General features: G+C 33.9%; 1 protein-coding gene across 7 annotated transcripts in view; it reads left to right on the plus strand.

The window, feature by feature from the left end:
• LOC109542150 overlaps positions 1 to 23,063 on the plus strand; it is a 73,747-nt gene extending 50,684 nt beyond the window's left edge. For 4 of the 7 annotated variants that reach the window (XM_019911229.2, XM_019911234.2, XM_019911233.2 and 1 more), the window contains 31 exons: positions 65 to 125; positions 240 to 400; positions 510 to 645; positions 3,159 to 3,350; positions 3,415 to 3,595; positions 3,707 to 3,870; positions 3,959 to 4,093; positions 4,239 to 4,436; positions 4,755 to 4,930; positions 6,087 to 6,239; positions 6,881 to 7,059; positions 7,218 to 7,324; positions 8,823 to 8,944; positions 9,004 to 9,178; positions 9,258 to 9,408; positions 10,202 to 10,362; positions 10,485 to 10,572; positions 10,998 to 11,553; positions 13,183 to 13,502; positions 13,615 to 13,844; positions 13,906 to 14,256; positions 14,312 to 14,617; positions 14,713 to 14,896; positions 15,021 to 15,192; positions 15,262 to 15,550; positions 15,610 to 15,976; positions 18,147 to 18,365; positions 20,233 to 20,379; positions 21,263 to 21,352; positions 21,409 to 21,566; positions 22,008 to 23,063. In XM_019911229.2, coding sequence (XP_019766788.2) covers positions 65 to 125; positions 240 to 400; positions 510 to 645; positions 3,159 to 3,350; positions 3,415 to 3,595; positions 3,707 to 3,870; positions 3,959 to 4,093; positions 4,239 to 4,436; positions 4,755 to 4,930; positions 6,087 to 6,239; positions 6,881 to 7,059; positions 7,218 to 7,324; positions 8,823 to 8,944; positions 9,004 to 9,178; positions 9,258 to 9,408; positions 10,202 to 10,362; positions 10,485 to 10,572; positions 10,998 to 11,553; positions 13,183 to 13,502; positions 13,615 to 13,844; positions 13,906 to 14,256; positions 14,312 to 14,617; positions 14,713 to 14,896; positions 15,021 to 15,192; positions 15,262 to 15,550; positions 15,610 to 15,976; positions 18,147 to 18,365; positions 20,233 to 20,379; positions 21,263 to 21,352; positions 21,409 to 21,566; positions 22,008 to 22,208 — 6,130 coding nt within the window. In that variant the 3' untranslated portion in view covers positions 22,209 to 23,063. The remainder of the gene's footprint in view (positions 1 to 64; positions 126 to 239; positions 401 to 509; positions 646 to 3,158; positions 3,351 to 3,414; positions 3,596 to 3,706; positions 3,871 to 3,958; positions 4,094 to 4,238; positions 4,437 to 4,754; positions 4,931 to 6,086; positions 6,240 to 6,880; positions 7,060 to 7,217; positions 7,325 to 8,822; positions 8,945 to 9,003; positions 9,179 to 9,257; positions 9,409 to 10,201; positions 10,363 to 10,484; positions 10,573 to 10,997; positions 11,554 to 13,182; positions 13,503 to 13,614; positions 13,845 to 13,905; positions 14,257 to 14,311; positions 14,618 to 14,712; positions 14,897 to 15,020; positions 15,193 to 15,261; positions 15,551 to 15,609; positions 15,977 to 18,146; positions 18,366 to 20,232; positions 20,380 to 21,262; positions 21,353 to 21,408; positions 21,567 to 22,007) is intronic. The other 3 variants (XM_019911230.2, XM_048666161.1, XM_019911232.2) reach the window with 3 other exon arrangements.
• Positions 23,064 to 24,148: the final 1,085 nt, after the last annotated feature.

A 24,148-nucleotide genomic window follows, 5' to 3' on the forward strand; every position in this document is an offset into this window, starting at 1 on the left:
AATTTTCTTTACAATAAAACATTGTGGGTATTCACATACAACTTTGAATATGATTTATTTGCAGGTCCGGATTGCTGTGTGAATTTAATAATAGAAGACTTTTAGATAAGTGGGTAGAATTAAGGGTATGTATTATGTTATGTGTTCTAAAATATTTAATGTGCTTAAAAAATGTTGAATTAAATACATTAAAAACAAGAAGAATGCGTGTTGAATATGAAAACAATCGTTTGTTTCAGACAACCAGTGCCAATTGTATAGCGGTAGGACAAAAACATATTTTTGTAGGATGCGCGGAAGGAATTATAAGATGTTTCGATCCAACCACTCTCAGGTTTCTCACGACTTTACCTAGATGCCACTATTTAGGAGTAGATGTAGCTCTTGGAACTAATATTCAGTAAGTCATATTAGAAAAAAAGACATTTTAACCCGAAATATTAATGAGTTCTGCTTAGTTTCTATTGTAACATTTAATATAAACGTTTTGTTAAAAAATGCATTTTCAGATGTATGGCTTCACCCCCACCTGATGCCAAATATCCAGATACTACAGCAGTAACATTTGACGAAACTAACAACAAACTTACAGCCGTCTACAACGACCATTCCATTTATATATGGAATGTATTTAACATAAAACGGGTGAGTTGAAAATGCAGATGCAATCAGAGTGATTGGTTAAAAAATAATTTTTATAAAATTATAAAAAAATAAAAAATGAATGGTAATTTGGAAGAAGCTAGGTGTTTTTGTGGTACTGGCTTTATCTAAAGTCTTGTCGAATCGTCTTAATTTTGAAAACGAGTTGTAAATTTTTGGGATAAAAAGCCGGGTTTTTTGTTCAAGGTGGTTGTTCCCAAAGGGTCTGCCATTAAGCTAGTCGGAGTTTTGAAGTTGAGTTTTGTCATAGTATGGGAGGTGTTTTTAAGGAGGCTCCGGTTTTTAAATGTTTGTGGAGTTTTGAAATTAATTCCCTAATGGTTTCCATTCCAAGGTTCGTGTGAATTTCGGAGTTTCGAATGTACCACGGAGCATGGGTAATTCGACGTAAGAGATTGTTTTGGAATGCTTGGATTCTGGTAATGTTAGGTTTGGAGGCTGACTAGTGCCCCGTAGCAAATTTGTGCTCTCTGATGATTTGTTTGTATAGTAAAGTTTTGTTTTTGAGTGTAAGTGTGCTTTTGTGTTTAAGAAGTGGGTATATGAAAGCGGCTGTAAAGGGGAATTATGTAATTAATGTTTTTGTATGAGTAAAAGAGGTACGTGTCGTCAGCGAAGGGGGCAATTTTGGAGTGCGAACTTTTTGGAGCATCAGCTGTGTAAAGGTTATAGAGAGTTGGGGAGAGTGGGAAGCCCTGGGGGACTCCTCCTTATATGAAAAACTTTCTCTTGTGGAGATAGTTAGCCACAAACTGGACGAAGGGTAAAGATGGATTGTGTGTGTTTTGGAGTTTACGAATCCAGCCCTTGCGCCATACTTTGTCGAACGTTTTTTCTGTCTAGGTAAATGACTCCGGTGGACCCCTTTCCTGGAAGGCGATCGGGGCATCTTGAACTAGCCTGGCTGCTTACAGAACGGAGTCAAGTTTTTGCATGAAACCGAACTGCTCCCGAGGGATTGTTTGGTTTTGGGAGATTAGGGCATTGAGGCTGTTGAGGAAGAGTTTTTCGGCGAGTTTGGATAGAGTGGAGATGAGGTTGGTGGGTCTCCAGTTTTGAAGGAAGGTTTGGTTTTTAGTGCGTTTGGGGATTAGTATTATTGCTGCGATTTTCCAGGCTGTTGGGAATTTTCTGAGGGAAAACGAAGTGTTAATTAGAGGGCGGATTTGATTGAGGAGTTTTTCCGGGATGAAGTTTTAGGCTCTTGTTGGTTATGCGGTCAGGTCCGGGGCTTTTGCGGGTTTAAAGGGGGGAGATTTGGTCTTTAAGTGCGGTGAGTGTTGCGTGGGGAATTTTGGGGTAGTCTGGGGGGATTTGTCTGTGTGTCATTTCTCGGAGTATGTTGTTCACTTCCTCTTTGAAGTCAAGATCGTGAGTCTGGGATATGTTGAGCGAGAACTGGCGTTCTAGGGAATCGGCGAAGGCTTCCGCTTTCTCCTAGTCCGTATAAACCAGTACTCGCTCGCCATGTATAAGGGCGTAATGGGTTTCTGTTTTTCCTCTCATAGCCTTGAAGATTTTCCAGGCGACAGTGTCGCCTGTTGGGATGTTTTCCAAAAGCTCGGACCACTTTTCGTTTTTTATGTTGGTTATTTGAATTTTAGTTTGTTTCGTGAGGCGAATAGCTTCTTGGTTTAGATTAGAGCCCTGGGTTTTAGTTTATTTCTAGTGTTAATGAGTTGTTTAAGTTCTGACGGAAGGCTAAAAGGGTTTTTTGTTTGAATTTTGTTTCTGATTTGTGGCTTTAGCGAGAGCTGTAGAGATAGATTTTGTGATTTTGTCTGTGAGGGAGTTAAGCTCTTTAACATTTTTGAGAGAATGGTCCTGAGTTCAGTCCTCTCTAACCTAGTAAGAGAGAGCGTTCCAGTAAGTGTAGGTAGTTGGTGCTAGGGGGTTGTTTGTGTGTTGTGCGTTTATGTTAATGATAATGGGGTTGTGGTCGGAGCTGAGTCAGAAGCAATAAAATAAATATCTGTATTCCAATGGGTACACTCATAAGATAAGTTATATCTCAGAACAATTTAATTCCTCGCATGAAGTTTACAAATAATAATAGAGAAATATGCATATTTTCACGCTATAATCGAGTATTCTGACGAAATTGTTATACGTTGACCGAACAGTAGACTTTCTACAACTGTTACCAGATACAGACATTCTTTATTAATTTGTAGTTGGAGCAAAAAAATGAGTTTAGCAAAATGGTTTTCCATAACTATTTTTAGTGTGTGTGTTTAATTCTCTCCTTATTTTTAAGTATAATTCATAGGTTTTCCACTTATATAAATAAAGCTAAAGCTTTGTTGCAGCTTATTATATGTAGAAAGTTCAAGTTGCCCACCCCTACACAGCTGGCCATATTATTAGCTAGCCAAAAAGGGGTTTCAGTTTTCTTACTACACCCTAGACCGAATCCACAAGAAAATAATATATTTATTATTAGATATAGATATGTTCGACACTCCGGTGAATTTATTTCCCGGATAAAATTTTAGGTGGGTAAATCCGGTTCATTTCTCTATCACTCAGCGTGCATTTGGGGTGTGGAAATGGCTCCATGTAACAGTCCTTTGCCACCGGGAAGTTTTCTTACATGCAGTTCAGATGACACGGTTAGAGTATGGACCCTCAACAAAATGACCGACAAAAACAGCAAAGGAATGTATCAGCAGAATGTTTATAGTAACGTACGTTTAAACAGTGCGAAGACACCGCGTTTAGATAACCCAAACTAACTTAAAGCTATTTTAGGAGCTATTAAAAGTAGTTTATGTAGACAAAGATCTATCTTACATAAAGGACCTTGACATATCGGGCACAATTACGAACGAAAAACCACAGCCAGATCAAACATCATACGATGGCAAAAATGGGGTCAGATGCATACGAATTAGTCCAGATGGGAAACATTTAGCAAGTGGTGATAGATCTGGTAAGAAAGTTGATTAGAATCAACATGTATTACAATACATTTACAATGCCCTCCTCTTTATTATATAGACGCGGATAATATAATATATTCTAACCCTTTCGTAATTTCCAGGAAACATAAGAATCCATGACACAGCTCAAATGAAGGAACAGTTCAAAATTGAGGCCCATGACAGCGAAGTATTATGTTTGGAATATTCAACTAACGACTCGGCTTATAATATGTTAGCCAGTGCCAGCAGAGATAGATTGATTCATGTCTTTGATACTAAAAATGTAAGTAACAACTAAAGCGCTAGCTGGTTAGTTGCTTTTCTATTTCATTTATTATAATCTCTATTTGTAATTTTATTAATTATTGCAGGAGTATGATTTCGTTCAAACGCTAGATGACCATTCGTCCAGCATAACGGCTGTTCGTTTCTTAAACCATTCAAACAGCATTCAGATGGTGTCATGTGGAGCGGACAAGAGCCTAATATTTAGGTCGTTAGACGAGGTGAGTAAACATGGAGAAAATTAATGCATGTCGCTTGACTGGTATGTTGTGGAAACATTCTGGTGAGGGAAGTGAGGCTGACTTGGAATGTTTTGCAGATTTGAAGCAATGAAAATTGATTTTCGCAACTTTATTAATATTTTAGGTAAATGGAAAAGTTCAATTTATTCGAGATCATAATGCTACTGGCAAAACGACTCTGTATGATATGGAGGTGGATACAGGACAAAAGCACGTTTTAACAGCTTGTCAAGACAGAAATGTTCGTATTTACAGTGTGAATACCGCACGACATACAAAAACATTCAAAGGCAGTACCGGTGACGATGGCTCGCTTATAAAGGTAATAATGGATATTTACTCTTTAAATATATCTTAATTCTTCTTTCTCCGCAATATCGTTAATTTACATAGGATTTGTGGAGTCAAAAAAAAATGTAACATCTAATAGTATGGCCAAACAAATACTCTTTTGATTCTTTCGGAACTTCAGTAGACCATTGTGAAGACCGCTTGCAGATCAAAATGAAAATATGTTTTTCCATATTAATCTCGAGAAGCTTCTACTACTAGTGATACTACTTCTATAACTAATAATACTTTTCAGTTCAATATGTTCTGACAAAATATAAGTTTAGTACATTGAGACTTTCTTTTTCAGGTTGTTTTAGATAGGTCGGGAATCTATCTCGCTACCTCCTGTACAGACAAAAGCCTTTCGGTTTACGATTATTACTCAGGAGAATGTATGGCTACCATGTGCGGTCATAGTGAATTGGCGACAGGACTAAGATTTACTAATGACTGCAGGCGATTGATCAGTGCGAGTGGAGATGGGTAAGAACATTTTTTTTACATAGCAACATTGTCCATAAATATGGTTAAAGAAATAACTGTCATGTAGAGAATAATATTATGTAGGGTGTTTCAAAATTGGTTGGGTTCTTTGGAGGTGTTTTCTTGGGAATTTAGTATTTCTCCGCCACTTTCACTGTCAGTTCATTCATCAACTTATCATCATTTGCTGCATCATGCATTGTAATGAAAATGTTTTGCTCAGCGTCAGCTATTTGAGAGATTTGTCGAAATTTATACATTTATGATATTTTCAAGGAACGTAAACTTTATGCATGTTTGACAGCTACTCCAATCGGATTAGATTTTGTCCGGCCACTAAATAGATGAGGGTAAAAGATTATTGAAAGTTGTTTAGAAGGATTTCAGAATATTGGGAGAATAGTTTGAACGCGATTTCCCGTTGTGGAACATTGTTCAAATAATTAAAGAAAGTGCGAAAACCGTTTTTTTGCGCATAACTTTAGAACCGTTAATGCGTTTTTAAAAAGTTTAATACTTTTTTTAAGAATTAAAAAAACCTACAATATGAGAAACGAAATTAAAATCTGTTCGTTTGTTTAATCAAAAAACAAAAAAACCCGCGTTTTTTTTTTATTTTCTATAATTAATTTAGTTTAGGTATATATTAAATACCAAAATTTTTTTTTGTTTCTCACTATAACTTTTTTTGAAAGTCTTTGTATACATTCTAAGTGGTACAAATTTTCAGCTTAAAATATTCATAACTTTTTGTTCATTCCTAATTGTTATGTAAAAAGAGCTCTTGTCAGATTTTAAATTAGTTTTTTTGAGGCTGTATTTTACGCTGTATTCTACTCGTAAAGAGTTATACTACAACGTACAATAAAGGAAAATGTAATTACTGAATGGTAAAATTTTTAAACATTAAGTTGAAAATGAGGAATTTGTGAGCCACGTTTGCTGCTGTCCCGCGTCTCGAATTGTTTATCAACGACCTTTATGAAAACACCGTCAAAGACGTAGGTGCAAAATTTCTGATTTTCAACTTAATGTTTAAACAATTTTTTAACAACTCTTTACGAGTAAAATAATACTTTTATAGTCTAATCTGACTGGACTGAAAAGAAATAACTACAGTTTTGAATCACCCGCATATATTAATGTTTTGTTTTAGATGTATATTCGTCTGGAGAGTTCCTCAAGATATGGTTATAACAATGCAAACCAGGCTCAGTCAACAAGCGATGCGCCAAGGGAAGTCTTTGGAAACGGAGTTATTCAATGAAAGTTCTGCATTCGACCTATATGAAGAAGATCGAAACTACAGGTTAGTTAAGTCATGTGGAAATAACAACCCATATTTTTATTCTGGGCGTCAATATTATGTGATTGAAACTAAAAAAAAAAAACATTTTTATTATTGCAAATTTTTGACCCCTATTATTTTAAGCATATTTATTCCAATTATGTCTTCAGATTTGAGACAGAGATTCCTAGTGAATTGATGTTCATTTCTACTCCCTACCATTGCCATCTCAATTAACACATTACATATACGTTTTATAATAGAAATATTTATTTACAAACAAAAATTTACTATTTTCTACTCACATCCAAAGCAGTAAAATTGAATTTCACTGTGGGGCAATTTATAGCTTTTATAGCGTGATCCACTTATAAAATCGCCTGTAATCAAAAATATTTTCTATCCGAATTGTATTAATTAACATGTGAAAGCGAATTGTACTGGCGAGATACAAGTACATCCAGCATTAAAGTAGTAGAAAATTATCTGAAAATACTTATGCGGGTCGTTTTTCGATTTGATACGGAAATCACGATCGAAAACGGAATTTTACCATTTTATCTATCTCAACCCTTGGTCAAACTTCGACAATTAAAACAAATTTTGTACCCATATGTATTTAATATTCTTTAAACCTTCCTCATTGCATTATTTCGTTATAGGTTTAGCATAGGCCAATTGCCCCAGTGGGCTAAAAAACAGCTTACCGAAGATTCTAGTCAGCCTGCCGCTCTAAACAGGGGAATGATGGCGCCGAAAGGACGATGGGCTCAAAGGGCAGAAAATATCTTAGGTGTACAATCATTTTACAGCAGTCAACCATTACCCTTTCCCTTAATGGGTAAGTAAATTATTTAATATCAAATTTTATATTAAAAATTTAACTTGAACTTGCAAACGTTATTCGACTTATTAGTAAAGTATGTGATTTATTGCAAGTTAATGACTAAAACATCTATCTACACAAAAGGTGTATATCTTGTGTGTCTTGTATATTAGATAAACGGTTTGATTCAGATGGTTCGAAGGAAAGCTCATTGGACAGTGGTACTGAAGAGAAACCTTATCAGGACGCCAGGAAAGAACGAATGACAATACCTTCAGAAGTAAGTAGTTTAAATGTATATTTATATTTTATTATTATGCAATTGTTCAGCAAAATTGACACTCGCAGACATTTCTGTATATTAAAGAAAGGAAATAAGCACAAACTTGGCCAGTACTTTGAAAATTGTGCTATATTATTGGTAACAGCAATTAGGAATATTACGAACTCCTAAGCTATTAAGAGTGAGCTTAAGGACCATATAAAATTCTAATTGGAAACCCGAAATGTCTACCTGGGACTCCAAACTTTTAAAACACAAAAACGCGTTTTTCTTTGAACACAACGTTACTTTTCGCGCGAATTTGGTGGTAGTAAACTTTTAAATAACGGAAATAAAATTCAACAAGTTGTATTTCTTTTCTGCAAACTGTTTTCAAGGAAAAGGAACTATTTGGCGTCGCCATTTGTGTTATGTGCTGCCTTTGTGTTTGCATAGGGTCATTCAAGTGAGGTTTTTGCGGTTGCTATTTTAAGACCAAACCCAGCTGATGAGAGCTAATAGACTCGAAACCGGTCCTGGATGTCTGAGGTTGGCGAACGTTGATTTCTTGCTCGGATGTTGCCGACGAAATTATTGTCTTTATTAATAAAATATATGTTCAAATCTTGTATTCAGCTCACTAGTTGAATTCAGATTCTTCTCATTTGGGAAGATTATCTGAACAAGCTGGTTCAAGCAAAAATTTATTGTACTCATGTTTAACTGGGAATAAAAAGTACTAATTTAAATAAAAAATACTGCTCAGTCCGCAATTTCAAGTTTTGTCATTTCGCAACTTGTAGTTAAATTCCTATCCAAAGAACGTTAGATACATATAAATTAACTTTTTTGTATTATTTTAGAATAAAAAATTGAACACTGTACTTGCAAAAAGTATTAAAATTTGATTTTTTACAATTTATCTGGCAAACGATTATTCGCAAATCCTCGCAAAAGTTCTTTTGATTCATTTCTATTGGATCGAAGTGTCTGCAAAACCCAACAAAGCCTCAAAAGTTACGATTATAGATTGAAGAAAACGAAAAACTGTATTTATAAAGAATATTAATTAATGTAATTAATAGAATTTAAAAAGCCAATAAACGATTACCAAAGCGGTTTAGTAGACATTCCATTTTTTTTTCGAACCGGTGATAATTTTGAGAGGTTTCGAATTTATGTGAAATAATCTAATTCATCCTTGATGCCAAAACTGCATTCGCAGAGTTGCTAATAATTTATCTTGCTTGAAATGTCTTTCCTTTGGAATTTAAGTCGACCGGGTCGATAAACTGTATTGAATAGTTAGAAAAATAACATCTCCGGAAAGTTAGAATGTTTTCCTGGATCATTAAATTAAACAATAGGCGTAATGAGCATCCAACAATATACAACCGGGTAACAGTGAATATGATTGGAAAATGTCAGCTACTAGCTACTAGTAATGACTAGTTCCGCAGCTAGTACATTTAGGTAGTTATTTTAAGCAATAATTCCTCAGAACTTATGTTTCCAGATACCAGCAAATATTACCATTAGAGAGAAGAGTAGGAGAGGGGTAATGACTGATGATAGCGCGATTGGTGATGCTGAATCGACTGCCCACGATGGAGATCTCGACAGCGATAGCGAATATAGGTAGATTCAAACCCATGAAACGATAAAAGTAAAATGTTTCATGTAAAAAATATGATTAGGCATAGGCCGTTGTATTATCCGTCCTTGGCTGACTCGGCTAGTGGGAATGAATTCACTGTCACAAATATCGATGCGGATGAACTGAGAAAATCACAGAGGAAGAAGAAGCCTCCTGTTATACTCATCGCACAAGATTCTCCTGGACTTTATGATTCGGACGACGACGATGATGATGTGAGTGATTCTTCTACAAGCGCTGATAGTGATTAGATTGCTACGGATTCTTGTCATGACGAATGCTGGTTCTTTCTAGGCTTCGACCCCAAGTGGTGAAAATGATAGGAACCCCATGTCTCTGTTATCCGTAAGCTCTGAGTCATTAGACCAGTTGGTAAGCAGGGAAAGGTATCTGCAGTCCACTTTTGAAAGCATGTCTGGCGTCGAAACAGAACATCAAACACCAAGTAAGTTATTTTCCGCTAAACAGTTTTATGTTGATTGATGAACATAAACGAGATCGAGATAGAAATCCAAAGTAAATTGTGATTAAAAGTCACTAAAAATAAGAACTTTTTAATGCAGGTATTAAGCGGAATGGTAAGGTGCTAAGTATTTTAGCTGCCAAGTTTAAGCAGATGTATTGCTGTGGCCTCAGGCTCTAGCATTAACAGTAGAAGTGAAATTGAGTAAAGAAAGAGAAATATTTCGTGGAAGAATTCTGAGCGTTTCTAATTATAGATGAAATTGTTTTAAAAATTGGATAAACTTAACAAATAATGTTTATCTCACATGCATAGAGATGCACTAATGTAGCTTCAATCATAAACCCATTTTTTGCGCGATGGGAAATGCTGCGCGGTAATCAAAGATTTAAAAAGTTTTGTTAATGGTGAAAACTCGACTGTTAGCAAATAAGTCAGCTAAGAAGTTCAATATAAAATATATATATATAAAAAGAAGCAAAATAAATTGCATATGATTCGTATTGTATCGTAAATGTCGCAAGAGTGAAATCATCAAAAAAAAAACAATCAAATGGTCTACGAAACCGCACACTCAATTTCAATTATTCCTCTGTAATAAAAATCAATTGAATCCCATTTTATTAACAACGATATGAATGATGGCTACTATCAAAAGGTAGTTTTCAAACAAACATTGTTTTACCCTCCCTTTCAGAACATGACCTTTCAAGAGTAGTAATAGCCTCTATAATATATGAAACATTTGCTATTTTAAAGTGCATTTTGTTTTCAGGTAATAAGTCATCGTTTTCTTCTAAATTTATCACAAACAGCAGTAGTAGGAATCTTGAGGCAATTAAAGCAGTGAAACAAACAAAAAGTGATCCAGAGGTAGCAAAGAAGCGACAAGAGTTGAACAAACGAATTGCAGAAACTAAGAAAAAGTTAGAAAGTGTGAGTGTGTGAGATTTATTTACTAAATTAATGAATTATTTCGCACAAGAATAACATTACTTATTTGCTCATATTCTGTTTTAATTCTCGAGTATCTAAACGGACTTCAAATTAATTTTTAGGTGGGTCATTCTAGTCCGCTAAGATACAGCCAATCGATACACAATTTGAGCAACATCGCAGTGAAAGACAAAAGGGCAGATAGACAAGGTAAGTTATTGAGAAATTTTAAAGAAATTCTGCTGAGCATTAAACGGTTTAATTAAGAGTAGAAATAGTAGAGTAGAGGTTAAACTAGTTCATTCTGGTGGTGGTTATCGATCCTTAGTAAGTGTTGCGTATCAATGAGTTAGATTTTTGATCAGGTCAACTGCCATGCTTTCCGGTCAGTTTTACCTTGTTTATATACGGGGGGTTTGCGCCTTTAACTGTTTTTGTTAATAAATTAGCAGTATTCTTACCGCGCCCTCGCTTTTTGACAATTTTTCACATGGTGATATATCTTTGTAAATTTACCGTTATCTATCGATGAGACTAGGTGCGTTATAATCGGGAATGCTGTGAATTAAGGATCGGTGCCCTCCTATTGGTACTAACACGTAACTTATGTTTTAACTCACCCACATCACAACCAGTAGCCGATTTAGACTGTGCTAACCTACCGACTAACAGCACTGCAGACGCCTGCAACGTGTGCACCGCTGGCGTTTTACCGCCCCCAAGCAATTTCCAGGAAAAATCTGGCGTTTTACCCACAAGTAAAAGTGTCCCTCTTGATCTGCAGTTGTGCAGTTGCTACATGCGTGATTTCGAACAGAATTCAATCAACCTCAGCCAGATGCTGGGTTTGAGTTATGAAGTCGATACGCGTCAGCTTCGACCGTCCAAAAACGAATCCGAGTGTAAAAACGTGTCGAAATTCAGTCAAGTGTTTAATTTATCATCACTGACTTCGGGAAAGTTGAACCAAGAGAGTAAACAGTTCCGGGACAGTTTAGAGCAAGCAACCAGGAGTCCGGAGAGAAGTTTAAACGAATTTATCAGACCCAGAAAATTAAAGCTGGATAAGACTTTGAGCAAATTTAAAATGCACAAAAGTTTACCGGTTAGTCCGGTGAGCGAGGAAAGACAATTCGCCGACTTTGTGGAAATGAAGAAAAGCGAAGAGCTGCCACAGCGACAGAGTTTCAGGTAAGAGATTTTGGAATGTTATCCATTGTACAGAAAATACCGTTCAATTATCTAAGTTCGTCTGTCAGTTTAAAATTATGAGGTAGGTCGATTTGGAGGAGATTGGGAAAAATATAGAATCTTTTTCATGTGTTATTCAATCGCTATCGTTAAACATCGCTGAAAACGAGGCAGATAATTCATATCGAGTGTAAATGCGATCTAAGGAAGTTAAAGAAATGTTGAAAAGTACTCGTATGTTTGTGGAAAATGAGATAAACAAGAAAAGCGAGCAATAAACATTAACTTTTACTATTCTTCGGAGTTTTATAAAATTAGAAGTCGTAAGCTTCTGGGTTTTGTCAGTAAGGGAAAAAATATCGGCGTTTTTCACAACTGTGGGTATAACCGGAAGTCGCATAATGTCGCTGTTATTTCATCTGAAAAGAGCGTCTCCGAAAATCCCATTATCCAAATTTGCGGGATTCGAATCGTATTACTTCCCGAAATATTGTAATGGACGCTGACCGTGAGACATCCTGTATATCAGTATTAAATAATTCACTCATCGGGATTACATACCTGATTTTTTATTATTTTTTTGTATTCGTTTGCATATTTTTATTTTATTATTTGCATGGTCATAGTAGTGAGATTGTCTTATACTTGGAAATAAGTTTGTTATTGTATTTATAATAAATACAATTATTAATATTATTTTCGTCACCGAAAGCGATTTCTCCGTTTAGTCTTGACTATGTCCTTTTTTAGCCATCCTTGCATTGAATTCTATAATAAGTAGATGGTATTTTTACGATTATCCAAATAATTGCATATTTTTCTAGTTCGCTATTATTCTTATACGACTATATGTCGAAGTGTCGCTATATCATTTCTTCGAAAAGAATCTTCTAATCGCTTTATTGTCTTAACCGTTGCTTCATTTATTCCATGTTTTTTTCACATGGTATTTAGCCTCTTTGTTAGTTTATCTAAAATTTCAATTTTTTCCGAACCAATTGGGTTCTTTTGCTTAAGAATATTTTTCTTATTGATGAGAGGGATATAATTAAATGCATTTAGTCGATCTTCTTAAGTCAATCAGCTAAGAGATTGTTATTCGTTTGACTCTCTTGCATTTTCACGGTTCATAGGGCCAAGAGTTCTGATTTATTTTAATTAACATAAGTAACTTAACATTAGTTAACATAACTTAACATAAGTTAAGTACTGATTTAATTTATTTTAATTAAGGATCAATAGGGACAAATTTCTGACATAAATCACATCTTTTCGCCGTTTAATAATGATTAGTATCGGCGTAATGACTGAATTTACTTCATATTTATTCCCTGCGATTTGTTCTTTAAAATTTAGTATCTGAGAAATTGAAAATTTGCATCGACAGTCTTTAAAAGTGCAGAATAAAACCATATCGTAACATTGAATTATGATCGAACTTAGAAATATATATACTAAAAATGGAACAATTCATGCTAAAATATGACAATTTCTTCTAAATTGTGTATTGGCAGACGAAACTGGAAGATGGACCTTTATGTACATAAAGCATCTAAAGTCATAGGATGTTACTCAAATACATTTCAGTTATTTCGGGTTCTATTATTACTTCTAATAAATATATTTTAGTTATTTCCTAGATTTTGAGTCTAAATCGACGGATGAAGGCTTTAAGCAAATTTGTAGCGATATCGAAAAGTTTAGTCAAGACTTTAGCAAAAAATATGATCAGATAGAGAAAAGTTTCACTGATCAGAATATCGATAAAACTGCTGAGCCAGCTATTACGCATGATAAAGGAGAAGACGAAGATGATTCGAATTTCAGTTCTGATTCTTTGGAAGATTATAGCTTTTTTTCGTATGGAGCAAAGAAAAGTAGAAAGACAGTACCACCTAGAAGATGTGTGTCGAATAATGAAATTTACAAGTATCAAGAAGAATATATAGGTTTGTTGAAATAATTTGAAAAGTTTTGCTTAAATAAAGTGGTCAAGGAGCTTTTATTGCTTCTCCAGAATTTTTGAAAGTTCTATACTTTTTTGTATATTAAACATTTCAGAGGATATTCCAAAAAGCGAATCGTTCTATTTGAATCAACATTACTCCATGCAAGGCAGCCAAGAAAGTATTCTGTCTGATGAAAACAATTTGGATTATAATGATTTTTATTCAGGTCATACAAAGAGTTGTTGCAATAGTTTAGAAAGTGTGCTTTCAAATGAGAGCGATTGTAAAAGTGCTCCTCTTGAAATATTATTTGGGGACAAACGAAAACAACCTAGTGCCGAGGTAAAGGCTTTTTTAGACATGTTAGATTAAAGGTACAATTTTCCGACGTGGATTTTTCTAGGCGAGCCTGAATATGCCTCATTCACAAAGCCTTCCCAAAAACATATCCTCGCAAATTGATTGTGAACTATCATCAAGTCTCCCCAAGAATTTCGTCGATCACTCATACATCTCTAGCGGTATCTGCGATGATAAGAAAGTGTGTAATAATGATAAGTTAAAGTTTCCACCCAACCAAAATGCTATCAGCAAGCCTGATCGCGCAAGAAGTAATATGAAAACGTGTCAGACTCAAACTGACTTTGAGACCCCACAAGAAATTGTGGCAAAGAAAGGCAGAGGATCTGAGGACTTTCAGAAAAAGCTTTTGAAGTTCGAAAGCACCATTGCCCAGGGCTCGGGAAAGAAACCTGTGAGTGGCAACTATTTTCGTAAGATTGCTTGTATGTTATTGACTTACATTTAAGGTCGCATTTTTTGTCGAAACAAGCACAACGAAATTCAGAACGACTGCAAAACAAAGCAAAGAAAATGTCCCGGTTAAGCAAGCTAAAGCACAGAAGGTGAAAGCGGATAATACCGAAATGTTTATACCGAGTTTGGCTCAGAAAAATAGACAATATAAAAGTCGGTTTTGTAATGTGCTCAACAACAAGCCTGACCAGAACCTTGAAATATTCGAAGAAAGAGCTCACGGCAATAAAAATAATGGAAATAGCTTCACCTTGTCTACGATAAATTTTGAGAAAAATACGAATAGAAATAACATACAGGTAAAAATACATATTTTCAAACAGACAATGTAGGATTTTTGTTGTAAATATTCATTATGGAATAGAACGATTTTTAAGTTATTGTGGAATTTCAGGAGACCTCAAGTTTAGATAGACATCTATTTGCCAAGGGACTATTAAATAATAGTGAAAAAATTACTCACAAACCGCCCAAAGCTGTTAGGCGCCACAGCTCAAAAATGAGGAAAAAAACGACGTATGAATATATTCGAAAAGAAGACTTTTACAAGAAAAGTAGTAACGGTGAGACGCCGGACGGTCAGTTTACTATAGATTTTGATAAAACACACATTTGAGGCGATATATTTTGTTCAGTTTTAGTAGAATTTATTTGCTATAAAACTTATTTAGTTTCACATAACTGATGATCACGGCGTTTCAGCTCAAGATAATGGGAATATTTTAAACAATCGCAAGCGTGAATTTCAAGAACTGGTATTTGCTGGGGAGAATACTTTAGAATTGCGTTTTAAGGAAAAAAACGTGGACATGGAAGTTGAAGCTGGATCTACTTTTTCCAAAAGTAATGTGAGGCTAGTAACAGGGGGAGATAGGTATAACTAGTTTGCTTGGTGTATTTTTTTAATCGAAAATGCCAGTTAAAACACATTATAATCTTTTAGCGCTTGTAGTGGATACTTGCAAAATTCCGACCGTCAAAATATCATTTTAAGTGAGCTTTATGACAGCTTAGATAAAAAATCACCTCCGTCCAAGATGGATTTAGATTCCTTGGACGTAAATTTAAACAATGAAGGGCATTATTCCTCCGATGCCGAGCTTAATAGGAATGTGTTTGATAGTTTGGAAGTAAACGTGTGGAATAAAGGCGCTTGCTTGAATAAAAACACTGCCTTGCAAGTGGAAAATGTGTTAAAGAAGCAAATGCATTGCCAAGCGGAAACTGATGAGGTATTAGATTGCGTAAAAAAATAGTTGATTACAAGAAAAATGTTAATTTTCATTTTTAGCAATTGGAAAAACAAGGGTCTAAAATATCTCCGCAAGACAAAATAGCTACAGCTCTTCAAAACATAAAAATCCTTAATGGGATACTGCGAAAAATCCATAAAATTAACACCTTAGTCGACATATACAAGAAAAACGTTTCGAGAAGTAAGGTGAAAGCCCTATCTTCAATGTTTGAAAGCCTTACTACGTCTCAAAGCTACTATAACGATTTGACAAAGCTACAAGCTACTCACATAAAATACCGAAGAAGAAATTTGAGCTTACCAAGTTTCGTGGAGAGAAGACTGAACTTTGACCGTAATAATGACAATGTAAATTCGAAAATGAATCAGAATGATCAAAGGGACGACAGGAATAAAAGTGAAGGTGATAATGAAGCTCTATCACGATTTGTCTCGCAGTTCGTTTTTATCACAAAACTTAGATTTTGCATGAACCGTTATAGATTGTATAAAACGCTTTTTTTAGCATGTCAATGTAAGACCAACCTTTTTGAAAATTATTGCCAAGTTCTTGGCCAATCTAACGGAACTGAAAAAAATGCTTGTTTATATACATACATTTACAGAGTGTTTGAATTGAAACACCGACAAACCACTTAATTAATGTAATTAATTAACGAAATCGAAACAACATATTTGGAAGCTCTACTGGCATTTCAAATTATTTTATGTTTGCCTCGATTTTAATTTTTCTGGATTAAAACCGATGATATAATTTAACTTTAATGTACAAACGATACACAAATATTTGTACGGTTTACAAAGACATCAATTTTAGTGTGCACCACTAAATATTCCTTTATTTCTCGTAAGGGTAAATTGCCTGCATATTGAACATTGCCAGAACTTGCAAGCGAAAAAAGTTTAAACATTTAAGTTTGTCTCTTTAAAATGCCAATTAATATTTGAAAAAGGTTGGACTGTTCTAGTAAGTAGCTATGGCTGTGATTGTTATAAGAATGTCTTCACGTGTTAGTGTTAGCATGTTGTAAGTAAGTTTAAATAAAACAGTCGAAGCTTAGACAGTAGGTAAGCTAAATAAAGTGTACTATATGTTATACGTGCAAAAAGGATTTTGATGTGTACTGAATATTGAAGCAAGTAAAATGTCATATTGTATATTATTCACATTGTTCGAAGATAACAGAGACCTTTCTTATAATGTTTTAGCAAATTCGTGATATTTTTAAGGTTGAAGGATTTAGAACTTTATCCAAAAATCTGGGGTTTCGTTTAATATAAGTAACATATTCATTAAACATCTAAACCTTTTTTGCAATTGATACGATTAGTCTGTAAATAGTGCTCTATTTATAAGAAAATATAATTTTCCAAATAGATGGATGGTTTTTTCAATTATTTGGTGTATTTGCAATGATGTTTGTTTGTTGCGTTACACATTTTTTATTTTACGAACAAATATTGGAAGTAATACAGTTACGCCACCGTTTCGTTTTGGAAAACGTTGTCCTATATTCACGTAACATATAAATTATTGACGGAAAAACCGATATGGTCTATAGCCATTTAGAATTACAAACTTTAAAAAATTACTACTATAATTGCTGTATTTTTCGATAACAGTTTTTTTTTAATAAATAAATTACTTCAATATTCATAATTATTTTAATGTTTTGTCGGCATCTTAAAACTTTTTCGGAATTCTAAAAAACCTTCTGACTGTTCTAAACTTATGCTCAGCACGTTGAATTTTGCTTGGATTGGCATGCTTGTTATTTTGAATATTCAAGCATATTCTGTATTCGTGTCATACCTTGACTTTTATTATTTTCTTTATTTGATTTATGTACCCTTCATATATATATTTTTTCATTTCATTCACATTTTCATCCCGCCCTTTCCAATGTATCGTCATGTGTTCGTACGCTTTATAGTTTCGTTTTTGTTCATCTCCGTGACCGTTGGACTTTTGCATGTTTTCCAGAATATGTAGACGACACATCTAGTCCAGAATCGAGCTTGAGGAGATCGTGTAGTTTGTCTGATTTGAGCATGCAAAATGTGCCGCCCAAACGGAAACACTCGGAGCCGAGTAAGTAGTTTTAGTGGCAACAAAGACACAAAACACGCTTACACAACGCACAATAAATTGATTCGAATTAGTGGTCAATACTGTTTTGCCCTTTAAAACAGATTGATCGTTAATTTGATGTTTTGATAATATCCGGCGGAGTTTCTTTTATTATGTGTTTGCTGTTGCTAAGCTTAATTACCGCATGACTAACATTGCTGTATTAACTTCTTAATAGCTACTAATGTTACTTGTTGCAGTTCTTTTTATGTTTCTATCGTATTCTTCAAAAAATTCCACACATTTCAGATGAAGCAATCCACAACTATTTCTTTCCTTTCATTTCTATGTAATTACTCTATTATCTGTATTTTGCCTTTCAACCCTATTAAATTGTTGTTAACTGATGTCCTTCCAATGATTACTCTCTCTTCATGTCTTATTGTTTCATCACACACATTTTACCTTAATTGTACCTAGTTACTAAATTTTATTTTTTAAGGTAAGAAACCCTCACCGCCAGCCCGGATAACACCTCGCTATGTCAAGAACAATTCCATGATGCGCAGTAAGTCCAGCGTGGTCCTTAATCAGCATTCAGACTCTGAAAATGATTCGCATGAGAAGAAAATGTCTCGACTAATGAGACCAACAATTAGCTCGCATAACAAAGTTATTCAGAAACCCTTGCAAATCAGGAATAAACAATCGTATTCAACAAGTAAGTAGGAGAATTTTACTTCTTTAGCTCGTTTAGTAATAGAAGTTATGAAAATTTTACATTGCTTAAAATTTTCTCATTTTTGGTTGCTAATATGACGACTATGTCCCAGGTTTTTCCTAATAAAGCATCCATTTCAACGCCAGGAGAATTACGACGAAATCTTTCAAATATCGCTCTCACGTCACGTAACTTAGATAATCAAATATAGAAATTGAAAATATTGAGGTGCGCCAGCTTGAAAAGATGTGCTATTTGCATAAACAACGAATACGTGAAAAAAATGCGAAAATCGCGTTTCTTTCGGGAACAATCGCATATAGCTCGGTAAGTATGCATTTTAGAGAAAGAATGTATACTCATTTTTGTTCGCTATGAAATTTTCTAGCAGATAGAGTTGGTTCGATTTCCGTAGATTTAAAATGCCCAAAAGTGCAAAAAGTACGTGAAGAACAAGGTAATTTTAAATTATTTATTTAGCAATGAAAAAATAACCCAATCACGCCATACGTTTAGAGAAATTTACTTGACTGCAATACCAAACGAGATTCGTTATTTATTCATTTTTAAATGAATAATTTAAAACTACCTTGTTTTTTGCACTTTCGACCATTTTGCAGCAAACATTTCAAATCTACGGATCGGACCAACTCTATCTTATAGAAAATTTAATAACGCAATTTTCTCATTTTTTCCCTTTTTTGTTTGTTTATGCATCAAGTCCACTTTTTCAAACTGGCGCACCTCAATATTTTCAATAGGTACACCAATCCCGAGCGATTCCAATAGTTATCTAAGTTATGTCACGTTAGATCCATCCCAATCTGAAACCCTCCTAGTCTATTCGTTTTTCTTTTATGTTGCAAACTTCTATGTATGTAATACAGACCCCGATTCCGAAATGTATATTAAATTGTATTTGACATTATATTTTTTAATTCATTGAATGTTTCAAAGTAGTAAGGTATTTTGACCTGAATTTCTAATCTGTTTCATTCCAAATGTGCCGCTGATGTGAACAACAGATTGATAAAAAAATTATTAAGCGCATATATGAGAATAGAAAAACACAACATTAATTTGCATGAAAAACTCAATTAGTTCAAAAAATAAATGCTGTTTGATTTCAATGCATTCCAAAGCTGTCTTCTTCAGTTTGACCTTCTTTTCAAACCCTTCTTTAGTTTTACAAAATCGATATTGATAATCATATTTTTCCATCGTTTTTTTGTATTTTTTTATTTACGTATTTTTGAAGATTAATTTAGTTTTACTTTGATTTTAAAGTTATTAAAAGTTTTAAGTAGTGGAATTGTTAGGTGTGACCTATAATCGAGCCATGTTTATTTCTGGATAAAGATATTTGTTTATAAGTTCGACATGAGTTTCAATGCTCAGTTCGCTTCGGAAAGGAAATGTTCAACATTTGTTTCAGACTTGGGCAATAAATGACTAAATCACCACTTAATAAACATTTTGGAAAAGCTTTATTTATTAGATATGTAGTTATGACTGTGTAATTATATTCTAACTTTTCAACAAGTATTTTTTTGTTCGTTTATTCTATTACAACTGAAGAATTTTGCCTTGTCCAAAAACACATTAATATACATTATTTATAAATGAAATTAGATGTGTAAAGTGTTTTTTATACAAATATTACATATTTAAAAAAAAAAAATTTCAATGTGCGATGCAAATCTGTAAATTTTAGATATTTTTTTAATGCCGTATAACTGTTTAAAACTCTGGAAACGTCAATTATTGTTTATTTCAAGAATCAAATGTTTATTGTTTGTTTGACAAAACTTTGAAGTTCAGCTGTGCCACATTAAAAATAAATTACAAAACGTTCGGATTTCTGCAGGTAATCTTAGTCAAGTTGGGATAGACAACGTATCGACTTCAGACGACGAGGAGGCTCCAAAGAAACCACAAGTACCGCCAAGAATGAGCAGACAACAGAACTTTGAAAATAGTCATGGATATATGAACAATAAGGATCCGAAAAGGGGTAAAATAAATAAATTTTCATAAATTAGTGCTACGTTTTTTCCTTTATAAACGGAAAGTTTGCAACAATCAATATTGCTCCCGCGTTGTTGTAATTGTATAGAAATATTTATGTTTCAATTAAAATTCGTATTTTTATCAGTTAAAGAGCTTTAAAGTTAAAAAAGTTTAAAGTCACCAGTGTAATACTTAGATCGAAATCAGATGGAAGAAACAGCTGAAAGCTATTGAATTATTTATTTATAAAAATACACTCATGGAAGCAATTTCTTACTGATTATGTTAATTTTTACCGCAGAAACTTGGTGAAGTTTTAAGCGTCAGGTGAAAAATTAAGTGTCGACAAAGTAGTTATTTTATGTCTAAATAAGAGTTCGGTTCAAATTCAGAGTAAAGTTGAATTTGAAAATGAAAAAAATCATTTCATATCCAAATTATGTAGTTCTTAACATAATTTATCAAACTGTGATTGAAATTAAGTGTCGACAATTACTATTTTACAGTTGACTTTGTCCTATCGGCTCAGTTTACACGGACGGGTCGATTTAAAGAATGCGTTTTCTTGTTTTTCGGCCCACGGGGTATTTATTTTAATTATTAAGCTATCGATAGCTTGGAAATTGAGCTCCCAATATTGAACTTGTTTCATGACATTTTTCCTGCATCAGTATCAAGCTGCTCTTGACTAGCAAATTTTCTTTAGGAAATTTTAACTTGAAAATGACGCGAAGAAACAGAAAAGCAAATTTTAACTATTTTTTTTTATGAAACTGTTAATACTTACTTTAAATGTTATCTTCCCAAAAACACACCTTTGGAAGCTAAGCTAGTTGCACTAAATTGGTATCCTTAATTTGACATAACAACACAACACTTTGTTCCAGCTTCACGACATTCGATGCACTTTGACGCCAGTACAGCGAACGACGAGCTCGATTTGTGCAGCGAAAATGTCGATCTTTCATCCATCGAGTGTAAGTTTTTAAATTTTACTAGATTAGCAATGTTTTGAAAAATTCGCCATTTTCAGTTTCGAATCGACTTTCTGAAGAGGTCAGCCGAAAGTTGGTAACGACAATCGACAACGTTGTGAAGATCTACCAGAGGTTCAAAGAAAACGAAGATGCTGGAGAATCGCAACCTGAAGCTATGGATCGTATCAAAATGTCTGTGATTAAAAGTCATAAGGTACGCTGTAAAAATACAATATTTTTCTCTCATCTCAGAACAGGATCAATCCAACAGATGGTTTTTTAGAGGCGACCGGTTCATATTGATGTCTAACTGCTAACACTATTTACGACTTTTTACTTCTTTCTATTCGCCATTTATTTATACTTCCAATATTATCATTTGCACTTTAAGAAACTTGCAAAATGCACAGAAAGTAGAAAAACTGAGATATAATAATTTTATTTATTAATCGTAATTTAAACATTTTTGTGACGTTGCTAATTTTGATTCGTACGGAGTTTTACAAAAATCATATTATATAATTAACAGCAGCATGGTCTATTTCATTCGTTCTTCTATGTACAACCAATAAACGAAGCTGGTTGATTTCGAAGCTTTACAAGAAATAACCCAAACCTGTTTTCCTAATTAAATCTAACAAAATGATTTTTCCAGATTGTCCACGATTGTATTTTCAATGAATTCAAGCAGAATAATGGTAATATTGATGTGAATCAAACCGATACCATTAAGAAATGGAATGATTTAGTGTCAAAAGGTGCCAGCGGATCGAAATCGGTCATAGATCTGATGCAGCAGTACTCCGACATATTGCTGGACATGATGCAACAAAAAATTCACTCGGCGAACATTTGATACCCTTTGACGGGGATATTTTTTGAACTGATCTTGTAAGTCTAGAGTATCATGTAATAATTGACGAGACCAGTTCAAAAGTCCGCACTTTAATGAGTAAACACTAAGTCATAAAAGTTCTGTATTTTCACAATTACAGTAGATAGAGTTTCGGATTTCAAAGAATAGTATTATTGGCTGCCGGCATGTCAATAACACTTGCTACTACTAAATGACTGGCTATATGTTAGATAATTTGAATGAAATTCTGTTGCCGAAAGAGATGCAATTTTCCCAGATAATTATCTTCCTAATCGGAAATTTGTAAAATCGCTTCATAATTTTCAGTTTTATATATGGTTTGGAAAGTGGCCACTACGTCCTACATCACTAACTCAATTTCACTTAATTTTCATTAAAATGAAGGTCGATAATTTAAGCCAAACTTTTGTAACCTCATTTTAAACCATTTTAATTGTATTATTATAGTAGTAAGTCTAATTTGCAAATCTTTTTTATTAAATTAAAATTTGTATTTGTATTGTACAGATTTTTTAATTTGCGCCCTGCAATGCTTTAACACTGATAGGTATTTTTTAAGTGTTTAAGAGTATGTCAATTTTATGATAACATTTATAGGAAATTAAGCATATTTGTTGTTCGAGGTTTCAAAGCTTCAGCTAGCGAATTCTTTAAATTTCGACTTTCTAGTCCCAAAATGAGCCCCAAATACGCTATCCTGTTTCAAGTAGAATGTTGGTTTTTAGAGCTCACTAGCTTTTGCTACTGGCCTCAAATATATCCGTAACCTTCCAGACTGTATTAATGTAATTTCGTAAACCGTAGTTTCAATAATAAATTGCAATATTAATTAAACTATCCATTTTCATTTTAAATAACTAGTATAGGCAGATTTAAGGTACGGTTTTGGTGATGCGATGGCGTCTGCAACTGGAGATTCGCGGTTGATCGCAAATTACTCCTTTAATGTACTTGGGACATGAACAGTTTCGGACGTGCGTTCCGTCTAGAGACTCAAGTCGCAGCTAATGCGATTTAGCTGATAGACGGGCCAGTCAAATCACGGTCGCATTGCGATTTTGGGAAAATCGTTTTTAAGCGAATGTGGATGACAATTTAATTGAGGATATCTAAAAATACCCATCGATTTACGTATGCTAAAACGTATACCATTTTCATATCCGTTTAATGTTCTCTATCACCATGCAAATGGAAATTGCTCCAATCTTTTCGGAACACCCTGTAGTTAAACTGAATTGTGGAATTATTTATTTATTTTACACAGATTGTACATTTCGCAAAGGAAAAAACTTCAACTTATTTTACTTATTTACTGTTGGATTAATATGATTATTTCACTCATCCACAGCAACGCCATAGGGAAAAAGGTATTAATAAACGGTAATTCGATAATTTTCAAAAAAACTTACAGCAAATATTTTCTTTGTAAGATAATCTGTCCGTTTGAAGTGTGCAATTATCGAAAAATTACAGCGGTAATTGCACAGTGTGCAATTATCACTCAACGATAATTGCATTGTTTACAAAAAATATTTGACAGGTGTCTTTTCATGCTGAATTAGACATCAAATGTCTTCCTGACATACCTAAGATATTCAAATTATATTTAATAAGCATAAATAATAAAATTAAAAGTGCAATAAAATATAATAGAAATAAAATGAATCCACATTTACTTTGTTTACTCAGGATATATTCATCAAAATTACACTCGTGCATCAAAATAAACAGATAATTTTGCATTCGAGCTTGTTGTCTTGTAAAAACTGCATTCGTTTATTTTCACATTGGAACGAAAAAGCCCTCCTTCTTCGGAGTCGGAGGTAATTCGATAATTTTCAAAAAAACTTACAGCGATAATTTCACGTCGTCATGGAATCATAATAAATATCACTGTTGACTGATTTATTTAATGTGAT

Source organism: Dendroctonus ponderosae, unplaced genomic scaffold, assembly GCF_020466585.1.
Source record: "Dendroctonus ponderosae isolate FM_Combo_2020 unplaced genomic scaffold, Dpon_F_20191213v2 Dpon_F_20191213_4, whole genome shotgun sequence".
Lineage (NCBI taxonomy): Eukaryota > Metazoa > Arthropoda > Insecta > Coleoptera > Curculionidae > Dendroctonus > Dendroctonus ponderosae.